Here is an 11,334-nt window from a genome sequence, read left to right as displayed (position 1 = left end):
GGCTATTAGGTTAACCTTTTCTTGCCCCTAGCAGCCCTGTTTTCCATGTCACAATCTAGGTTGTGTTTTTTATTGTTTGTTTAGTTGTGTTTTTCTCATTTCCGTATTGTCTCTGTGTATTTGTTAAACTGAATCAAATGTGTTCTGTGTTTACCCATGTACACATGTATATTGTCTGAAATACCAAATAGATAGCAGTAATATGAATAATGATAATTAACAAATTTTGGAAAAAGTGAAGTGTCACCAAGTCCACGTTATTTGGCCCAACTTCGTGGTTGGCTGTTAAAAAGGAAATATGTAGCGTACAACAAATGATAAAAACTAGAAAAGCACTTTGAACTTATTTCCATCCATACACGCATACAATGTCCTAATTCATATCTTATATTATATTATATCTATTATTAGCCTTTTGATTATGACCGATCAGCTACGCCTGAGGAAATCACGCGCCTTAGGACTCGCAGATTGAACTGCAAAGTTATATTGACCTTACATACCAAAAGATCGAAAATCCTTTAAAAATTCATAGACATTCCTGGAGCACATCCAAAATTTAGTCATTTGTTCCTCGTGTCATCGCCGACTTTTCCTGCAGTATTCATTCAAATCTGTTCACAACTATTTGAGTTATTTTGCAGAAAGACAAACCACAATTGATTACACAATCTTCTTTCTTGGCGGGGGTAATTATATCACAGATTTATTGTGTAAAAGTGAAGTACTACATACTCATCTTTTACTCTAATTCATAGTCTGCATCTCATTATATTACCTTCGCCAAAAGATTATTGAATTATAATTTGTTTGGTGTGTTCTGTTTGTAAGATAACTCGAAAAAGCTACAAACCGATTGAAATGAAATTCTCCAGAAAAGCCAATAGTTCATTTCAATTCAACTCAATTCAATTCAATTCAATTCAATTCATTTCAATTCAATTCAATTATTTCCATCCTTTTTTCTCCAACAGAACACAACCCAAAATAAATCAGGAATAAACGCATACATTTGATTTGATTTGATTTGATTTGATTTGATTTGATTTATTTATTCTCTGTATGCCATTTTTTTTTCAAATACATCAACGTTCTGCAATTTCATTAACAAAGTACAATTTGACTTGCTGGAAGGATGATACAAACGATATATGCATGCATACTGGCAAAAGTTATGTTTAAGTTGAGAAAACAAAAAGAACTGAGAGATCCACTAAAGCGAGCTCGTATATTGTGAACCACTCAAAGGAAAATCTTATGAAATACTTATTTGCGAATACCTAGCACAAATATAATTTAATACAAGGCGGAACAAAACAGGAGACACAAAACAACAACATGACACGACTTGACAAAATGGAAGGAAAGAAATGAAGGAAAGAAGGAAAACAAAGAGTGCCTACACGCTGAACAAGGAAACGGAAGACGGAATTGAAAATGCTTGAAAAATAGCTGATGTCTGCACACAGCCGTACAAGGATTATGATGGCTATTTCATTACATAATAATGAATTCAGAGATTAATTGATTGATGGATGGATGATGAACCCTGGGATTGATGAGCCTTAGCCAATAAAACAGAAAACACCAGAGAGGGTTTAACAGGAAGGATTTCAACTTCCGCTTAAAAGAATACAAAGATGGAAAATTTCTAATTTCAAAGCTTAATCATGTTAATGAATTCCAGAATCTAGGGCCTGTGTATATAAATGTATTCTGAGCCCATAAACTTCTCAAGAGGGGTAAATGACACTCGTTAGATTACCTAGAGGGATAATTATGAAAAATATGGTTCCGTGTAAACATTGAATTGAACATTGGAAAGTGCATTTGCGTTGAAATTAAACGTAAACTGAACAAGTTGAGAAAAATACAAATCTTTGATTCTTAAAATCTGGTATTTAGTAAATAATGGATGTGTATGGGAACGTGGCGGGACGCCACAAATAGTACGACGTACCTCTTTTTGCAGTAACAGTTGTTTATCTGACAAAGTTTGATGGGCGCTAATTAAGATAAGGTGAAATTAAAGAAAAATGCAACATCAGCAAAGAGGAGACTGGAATATGAAACTTGAGTCCATTAATGATACCAATATAACGTGAATTTATCGTACTAATGTTAATAAAATGTGGCCTGCAAGAAAGTTTATCGTCCACTGTAATACCGAGGAATGTTATATGAGATAAAACGTTGTAATTGAGTGTCATCCAAGATGATAACTTTGCGTAAAGCTTCTATGGAATTACTAAATGGTATATACTTAGCTTTCAGAAGATTAGGTGATAATTTATTAGCTCTTATCCACTGAGTCATTTATTTCAAGAGAGTATCTGGATTTCGGTGTTAAAAGAAAATATTTGAATCATCAATAAAGTGTAAATGAGAGTATGTCGGATGATCTGCAAAAGTCATTGATATAAGTGATGAAAAATAAAGGTCCCAATAAGCTACCATGTGGGACGCGACAGATAGTGAATTTGAGACTTGAAATGCTCTCGTTCAGAGATACTAATGCCTTCCCCCGTATTCCATAGTGAGACAATTTGTAAAGTAAGATTTCATGATTAATTGTATCGAAGGCCTTGGAGAAGTCTAGGATATACCAATTAGATGAGAATGAGAAAATATTCTTTTAGATATTAATCTTATTATTATGGTTGTGTTTTGCCAGCGTTAGTTTGTGTTTGTTTGATTGTTTGTTAGTCTGTGTGCAAAATAACTAAAAAAGCTGTGAACGGATTTGGATGAATTTTTGAATTATTTTGATTTTTTTCTAGAAATTAGGGCCTAGCTTGGGAGTTCAAGCTACGCGAATATCATGAATACGAGGATTGAATAGGCTTGCTAGTGCGTGCTCTGTTCGGGCGAGGCGCCGGCGATTTTCTGCATGCATGTAATATGAATAGAAATCAGAGAAAAGATTACTTGTTGATGTGATCAGCTCGGCTGAGATCTGCGCTCTCGAAGTGCTTTTCTATTTTTTTTAATCTTATTTTAGGAAATTTACAAGCAATGCTCAAAGTATTGGTGCTGTTGCTCACGGTTGGTTGACGTGGGCAAATGCCTTGATGAGCTCATGGGCGGTGGCATCGTGCCCGGCTTCAGCGGCGTGATGGAGTGCCGTGTTTCCGTCATCGTCTTCGTCGTGTACCACATCCTTCTTCCACCGAATGAGAACCAACACGGTTCTGCAGGGAACGGTAAAGGGAGAATGAGGGAGGGAAAAAACGCGAAAGACATCGAGGGAGGGTGAGAGAGGGACTGGGATGGTCATTGGAGAGACTGAAAGAGAGAGAGAGAGAGAGGGGGGGGGGAGAGAGAGACAGACAGAGGAAGAACATAAAAGAGAGATGTTTGGGAGTGAGGGATAGAGACGAGGATATGTGAAAGAATAAATCTTAACCCAGTCAGGAAATGTACAGGTAGAATATTTTGTGGAAAAAGAATGTCTAATGTAAGATACATATGCCTCTGTGGCCAAGTAATAATACAAGTTACACAGTTTGTTTGTTCTGGACATAATCATTAGACAGCTTGGAATTCAATTTTACATCTCTGTTGCCTAGTAGGGCAGGGCTGTGGTAACGGTTCGGATTGTCAGGCACAACTTTTGAAAGATATTTTTTTCCCCAAAAATACTTACTCTATGTGTCCATTCTTCGATGCGTCATGGATGAATTTGGTAACTTTATTGTCACTTACTCCATGTAGTTTGTTGCCTTCGCGAAGAAGTACCTCAGTTATGAAGGAAAAGAAATGAAAGTATTTTCATATTATGATTAAATTTTTCCATTGACTGTTCACTTTGACGTTCTCTACGCAAGCTACACCCAAAGAAAAACAAAACAGAAAAGAAAAAAAAAAGTACGGAATAACCCCCCCCCCCCCGAAAAAGAAAATAGATAAGACCCAATGAATATATTAGCTTGCATGGAGACCAAAAAAAAAAAAATGAATACATAAAGCGATATTTACCTCCACAGTATCGGCCTTGTTCTCTTTAGCCGCCCATCTCAGTATCTGGGCGGCTGAGTTCTGGTTGTCTCTGTCCTTTATACTCGCGTCAAGTTTGCGCTGGTAATCGAGCAGGGCGATGAGGGTTTTAAAGCTCTTCGAGTTGGCCGCCGTCTGTAGAGGCGTCAGGCCCTCGTAGTCTGTAAGAGTTATGTCTGCCCCCCTGAAAATGTAATGCAGTGTAAGCCCAAGATACCAATGTGTCCAAATCATGGACGCACATCTTTCAGTGACTTGTGTAGCGTACGCATTCCTCTCATTACCAGTTACGATACCCTAAGTCTTAATTGCATGTTTGTTGTTACTTCTTCGGGAAATCTCAGCCAAGCTCAGCTGTAATGTATGGATTCCTTTCTATTATCGGTCTGTGTATTTTATATTTCTTCTAACACTTCTGATGGAAATAGAGAACTGTTTAATTGTGTAATTTTTATACAATTTAGATTTTTACTGATTCTACACTGTATTTATGATCATTGTGATAGTCTGTTCCATCTTATTTCACTTTCCATCAACTTAATTCATTTCACTTCAGTGATTGTATTCCTATGGAATTAAATCTTTGCTTTCGCCTGTTAGTGTAGAAACTTGTCTATCATGTCATATGTATCTACTTGTGGTCTGTATGCATTTATTCTTTGTATGACCCTTTGTATCGATGTGTTTGCATACAATTAAATAAGACAAATATCCCAAATTGAACAATAAAATCAAATTGAATTGAGATGAAATTATTTCATTTAATTTCACCAAATCTCACCTCTAACTTATCTTTCACAAATCGCATCGAAATTTGACCCATTTCCGCATAACATCCCAAAATCGCGATATAAATTTTCTTTTCTTTTCAGCAGTAATCACGTATTTTACAAAGAACAGTCAACTGTACCAAACACTGAAACAAACGTTTTCGCTGAGAGGATAAGTTTTGAACGTTTGGCTTTAACGGCTTTCTTCGACACATTTTTTATGTGGTGCTATAAACTCAAATGAACACACCATTGAAAGACCAAAATATTTCTGAAATGATTTTTGTTATCAAACTATTCTCCAATTACTGAATTCTTAAGCTGTCGCGATAATGAGTATCATGTACCGGTATTTGTAATTGACGACGCTGCGACGGGTCGGCATTAATAGGCGTGGCCCAACAGTTAGATAGAAAAAGTAATAGAATTTCATTTTGGCCGACATCGCGGCTACTTTCTCAGCCCACCGGTTTGGGAAACACGGTTCTACACCCATGATGGGGCTGACACGTGACACTTACTGTTCCATCAAATATTCGGCCACATTTTGGTGGTCTTTGATACACGCAAAGTGCAGTGGGGATAACTTGTTCCAATTTTGGTTGTTGATTTTTGCGCCCCTTTCACACAGCATCTTGACCATTTCCAGATGACCTTTAATGCAGGCTTCGTGGAGGGGAGTGTTGTCGTCATCGCCGCCGTGGTTGATCACTTCTTCGTCGTTCTGCACTGTAAAAAAAAGGTAATAACTCTAGGTGGCAATGCTGCGAGATGTTCGCTAGAAAGAAGAGAAAATAACGACATATTAATCACAGACATATACACGTCATGAAGACAAGATATAACAAAGAGGCCTAAGTAAAAATGGTCTACAATGTTTGTTTATTTTTATGCTTCCGCCACGAAGTGTCCCGGTGGCATTCCAGAGCGTGGCCAAATGCGCGGCCAATTTTGGCCTCGCATTTGGCCTTTTGCGCGTTTACACTGAAATGAAGGTGGGCTCGGCAGCGGCCGAGACGCGGCCGAGCCTCGCACTGTAAACGGGGTCTAAGTTTTTCGGGTTGTCCGTCCGTCCGTCTTTCCGTTCGTAATTAATGTTGTGGACAGAGTATCTAAAAAAACTGTTAGAGGTATCCTAATGAAACTTGGCATGTATATGTATGAGTGGGCGCAGTTGTGCCTATCAACTTTTGGGCGCACATGCTCAAGGTCAAAGGTCAAAAGGTCAAGGTCAAATGCTCAAAATTTCACTATTTTCCCTCTTCTATGCAATGTCTGGAGGTATTTTCTTAAAACTTGGTGCATACATGAACTACCAAATAAAGATTCCCCAGAGAGAGCTTTGGGTCATGAAGTCAAAGGTCAATTGAAAATGTTAACATTTCACTTTTTCTCCATATCTCACAAATATTTCAAGGTATCTTCATGGAACTTAGAATTTATGCATGTACTGACTGGCAGTGATCATGTATGGGATTTAGGGGTCATGGGTCAAAGGACACGGGGGTCAAAGGTCAAGGTCAACTCATCAAAATGTCATTATTTCTCTCTTATCTATGCAATGCCTGCAGGATTTTTTCTTGAAACTTAGAGTATGCATGTATTACCCAATACAGATTCTCTTGGAAGTTTCTTGCCAAATGGTCAAAGGTTAAATGAAAGTGCTAAATCTCACTTCTTCTTTAAACTTCTAAAAGGGTCAAAAGTTGGGTACAAATCCTCAAGTCTCCCAATACCTGCACTCTTTTAATATAGACAGTATAGCAATTCATCCAAATAAACCAATTTCAAGGAAACTAAACACTCAATGCATTTGTGACAAACCTGTCATTTGATATTTTGCCAGTTATGTGAAACTGTTATCATACATTGTCAAGATATTTGCTTTAGACCTATTCGGAGAACCATGCATTTTGGCGGAGGCATACCAGTCGCCATAGCGACATTTCTAGTTGTGTTTATTTTCTTTCTTTTTTTTGGGGGGGGTGCGGGTGGGGGAGGGGGAGTTCATATGAATACTTACAGAGACGTAATTCTTTATTAACACTTGAAAAGAGCAAGGGAAGTCAGGGACCAGATTTGATGACCTGGAGGAGGTAAGCTATTCCATAATTACGCTCTTATTAGCAAAGCATACGTTTTATTTTCACATCACAATAATGCCTTCGTGGTTTCTTCGTTGTAAGAGGCGGGGTGAACCTGTTACATATTTTGTTGGGTGTATAAAAATGTGGTTAATGAATGTCTGCCGAAAATTTGATGTGGCTACATTCCATCTCAGACAGAAAGACATGAATGAAGAACAAGAAAAGAGGAAGCGAGGACCTGTACCCAGTGGGCCTCACCTTGATCCAGGGCGAGTTGAAGCAGGTCTTGGTGCCCACATCTCACCGCCTCGTGAATCGGCGCTACAACGTTCCGATTTATTTCAGTCAGCAGCTGGAAGTGTAACAGAAAATGCAATTTTCATCGTGCTTCTCGTTCAAAATGTACTAATGGAAAGTTTACCCCTACATAAATTATCATATGGCATGCTTTCCTACTCTTGCTTTTACTCTCGGGTGGTCATTGGTGGTCCTGCAGTTATCAAGGTCAAAATCAATCATCCCAAAGATACTCTATGATTAGTACATACACATGAAGAGTTTTCTTTCAAAAGGCCAGTTCAGTTCAAGTTGTCTTATTCTCGCACAGGCAACTGGCAGGGACCTACTTCAGCGAATGGCTGTTCTTCACCTGGTCAGTGCCGATAAGAAGAAAAAACTTGCGGAGAACGCAGACCTCCGCCAAGCAGCTCATTTCAACCCATACAGGCATGCTAAAAAGCCCAATTTCCCCCAAAAGAAGTCTTCTGTTTACGTCACTGTATGTCATCAGATTCAGCTTCGAGGCTCCTCTAACGAACAGAGCACACGCTTTGTTTAGAGCGCGTATTCAACCCCAAGTTCATTTGCTCTATATCTGCCAAATGATCAAAAATCTTTCAAAAATTCAAAAAAAATCCAAGATTATTTTAAGCATCATTCTGTTCCTTGTGTCATTTATCAACTTTTCCTGCAAGTTTGTGTCAAATCCATGCACAACTTGTTGAATTGTTTTGCAAACAGACAGACAGACACACACACACAAACAAACAAACAAACGCCGATGAAAAACAAAAACAAAAACAAACCTTCTTCAAAGGCGGAAGAAATAATGCAAGAACATTATGCACCAATAACTGCACTTTTAAATGCACGTTAGCTAATTAATTGTACATCAACGTTTTTATTTCACCCAATTCTATGTTTCCATCTAGGAAGTTAACGTAGCCAATATCCAAGAATCATCACCATTTGTTTAAAAAAAACTATTGAAAATCCGGCAGGTACTAGTATCTTGAATTTGATATGACTATAAAACTTGAGTTGCAGTGGATAAACATGCCTTAAATAGATCTTGTTTCTTGCAAGTATGTTATCATCGTTAACTCCGCTGTTTGTTTACCAGAGAACAGTCGTTGCAGCAAAATGACAAAATAAATGCATTTAGGCCCTTTTACATAATTATAAGGTATAGCGATGAATATGATCTATATGTGCGGGTTCTTGTGCGTGCGTGTGCTTGTGTGTGTGTGTGGAGGGAGACAAGAGAGAGCGAGGAGGGGGGGGGGGGGAGGAGGGAAAATTCAGGTACCATCTTACCCTGGCCAAGCGCCCTTCTTGTTTCCCTTTCTCCATGATTTTGCTGACGAGCATTTTGTTGCCTTCCCTGACTGCAAAGTGGAGTGGGGTGTCGAAGTTTTCGTCCCACACGTGTAATTTGGCGCCCCTGTCAATGAGCATGAGGGCGATGTCGGTCTTCTCGTTGAAGCAGGCGGCAATGAGAGCTGTCATGTCACTCTGGTCTTCGCACTATGAATGGGGTAAACCGAGCCCAAAACGTTGAAAAAGTAAAGGGAAAATTTAAGTGATAATAGCATTACTTGCACGATGACACAAAAGTTGCTGTGCATAGGTGTATTATAGTAATTATGTAGTACTACTTAATTAACTGGCAAAATAGATATTTATCTTTGGTCGTGCACACTAAACTTATAATCTATGCCTAGTTTGCGTTCTTTTTCACAAATTTATGTTTGCGGAGATAGAACGGCTTTACAGTGGCGTTACACTGTCCCGGTATTTAGACAGGATGACCAATTTTGTTTTTGATTTTTTTTTAATCTTTATTGTAGTTTGTCCATTTTCGCTCAATTTAGGAACAGTATGACTGCATTACGGTCTACATACCTCAATATTCATATCTTCACTTTCTAGTAGATGAGCCGCCGTTTCGGAGTTCCCGTGAGAAGCGGCTATATGAAGTGGAGTACGCCCTCTACTGTCTTGGGCATTTCCTTCTGCCCCAGCGTTCATAAGGATCATCGTAACGCTTTCAGGCTGGCTGTCGCTTGGCGTTTCCGACATCCTCTCTGCCCCTTTGGACAGTTTCGAAAGCCTCGTTCCTACTTCGGTCTGTAAAGAAGAAAAGCTAGAGAATAGTTATGATGTTTACTTCCGGACCTCCAATCATTACTGCTAGCGCTTTCACCCATTACTAGTGTATATCATAATAAGATAGTGACATAACATAATAGTGATAATACTTGATTTTTTAAGTAATCTTCATCACCATCATCATTAATAAAGTCGCCGAATTCACAGAATGTTTCCTCAAGTCCTTCCCGATGTTATTTCTTTCTTGAAGGATCATCACAAATCAATGATCCATCGGTGCGTCACATTTTGTTCTCTTCTTATGAACAACTTCTATGCCCATTTTCAAATAGCACAGTACCATTTCCTTTTTTTCAAATGTTTTAGAATGTCAAGAGGGGAGGTGAAAAAACATGGGAAGCAATTAGTTGACGAGATACAACATCACACCTGTCAAAAACGGTCCTGTACAGATTAAAAGAAGAAAATGTTAGCATTCGATGAACCACCGTTATACGGCATCTGAAGTCAAGGTCAGCACACACACGAGCACACACACACACGCATACATAGACGCAATAATGACTATGTCATAATTTGTGAAAAGTCACTGCAAACAGTTGAAAATGAACACCTGAGGAAAGATGAAATAAAATTAATATTCTCCAGAATCTTTTCTCTACAGAAATTACCTTGGGCTGGACTTTTTCCTTTTTGACTGCGGCGGCAAGGTGAAGCGGTTGTCTTGAAGCCTTTCCGATGTTATTCACGTCTTTGTTTCAAATAAAGATGACGTTAGATGCATTTGAAAGGTTAGCAAACAAAGAGTATCATTATGGGAGAAGTATATCATTTGCGTCAGTGCATGATTTAGAAGGACAAAACCTTAAGTCTGCATCTATTAATGATTTTTTTTTCCAACTTTTTTGTGGATAATGTCAGCTCATTTTTTTTTTCGTAAAGTTGGAATTTGCTAAGTCAACTTTTTACACGGTCTCATGCAAAACGGTCAAAAAGCACTTGGAGAAAAATGATGTAAGCTTTGAGACGAGCCATTCTGATATTATGAACCTACAAAGCCGCCTACAAAGAAGTGTAAGGTCACAAGGGAAACTTTAATAGTAAAGAAGTAAGCTTGGTGTTAAACTGTCCGCTCCATCACATTACCAAATCGTCATGGGTGAATAGAATTAAGATAAATCGAATAGACAGAATGCCTATAATTGTTTTCAGTTTTTCTATGTAGGAGATGTGTGTTTGATTGTTTGGTCCTATTAATACGGTACATTTGGAACAGCAAGATAAACAACACAATTAAAAAAAATGTACAGCCTAAACATCGGAAATAAGGGACCTTGGACTTTTTGTTCTTATTTTCTTAATGTTTTGTCGACATTAAACGCAGGTTTAGATTTATAGTGGAATTCTGAGAGTATAGGAGAATGAGACGTGATTACCTGCACCTCGGTTAACCAGAAGCCTGACCATCTCCACGTTATCACTTTGAGCGGCATAATGGAGGGCGCTGTAACCTCCCTCGTCGTGATCGTTAATTCTATTGATGACATCATCGGCATGGAGTTCAGCAAACAGGGCCTGGAGGTTGGCTATCTGTCCAGAAATTGCGATCTAAGGGCAGGACAAGCAGTGCCGTATGTGATTGCGGTGTGTACATACTCAGAGAGTACCTTTATTCTTGACAATCATCATTTAAAGGGAAATGAAATACAAGTGAAATGTGCGGATTGAGTAAATGCAGATACATTGATCAAAATATTGGCAATGTTTTGAAATCGTACAATTTCTTCAAATGTTATGAATTTGTAAAGTTTCGGTACCTGGATGAGAAGACTCCTTCAGTTCGTGACGTCATGTATGTTCAACGATATCTATCCTATCTATGAGTATCTGATTATAAGAACGACCCAAGTCGATGGAAGACCATTTCGAGTAAACTTAAAAAAACTTCATATCTTTTTTATTTGTCCAATAATATTCTTTTTAACTGTGATGGGAAGGCAACATTGTGTATGCAAATTAGAACATTATTATGACAATTAACATTTACATTAATTGTGGAGAGGCCATTTTGTGTGATGGACTTGGGTCGT

The 11,334-nt window shown here is 38.4% G+C and overlaps 1 protein-coding gene across 1 annotated transcript in view; it reads right to left on the bottom strand.

Moving 5' to 3' along the window:
- Window positions 1-3,818: 3,818 nt before the first annotated feature.
- Window positions 3,819-11,334, bottom strand: part of LOC139726888 (transient receptor potential cation channel subfamily A member 1-like) — a 22,443-nt gene continuing 14,927 nt past the window's right edge. The window contains exons 2-9 of the mRNA XM_071637882.1: window positions 10,681-10,852; window positions 9,916-9,995; window positions 9,038-9,262; window positions 8,450-8,659; window positions 7,112-7,205; window positions 5,288-5,495; window positions 3,979-4,180; window positions 3,819-3,827 (exon numbers count right to left, since the gene is read on the bottom strand). Of these exons, the coding sequence (XP_071493983.1) occupies window positions 3,819-3,827; window positions 3,979-4,180; window positions 5,288-5,495; window positions 7,112-7,205; window positions 8,450-8,659; window positions 9,038-9,262; window positions 9,916-9,995; window positions 10,681-10,852 (1,200 nt within the window). The remainder of the gene's footprint in view (window positions 3,828-3,978; window positions 4,181-5,287; window positions 5,496-7,111; window positions 7,206-8,449; window positions 8,660-9,037; window positions 9,263-9,915; window positions 9,996-10,680; window positions 10,853-11,334) is intronic.

This window comes from Diadema antillarum, unplaced genomic scaffold (genome assembly GCF_040938485.1).
Source record: "Diadema antillarum isolate AM-2024a unplaced genomic scaffold, OU_Dant_1.0 seq00000103_RagTag, whole genome shotgun sequence".
NCBI classification, from domain to species: Eukaryota; Metazoa; Echinodermata; class Echinoidea; order Diadematoida; family Diadematidae; genus Diadema; species Diadema antillarum.
The sequence above is the reverse complement of the archived record's forward strand: the minus strand, read 5'-3'. Positions and strand labels throughout refer to the sequence as shown.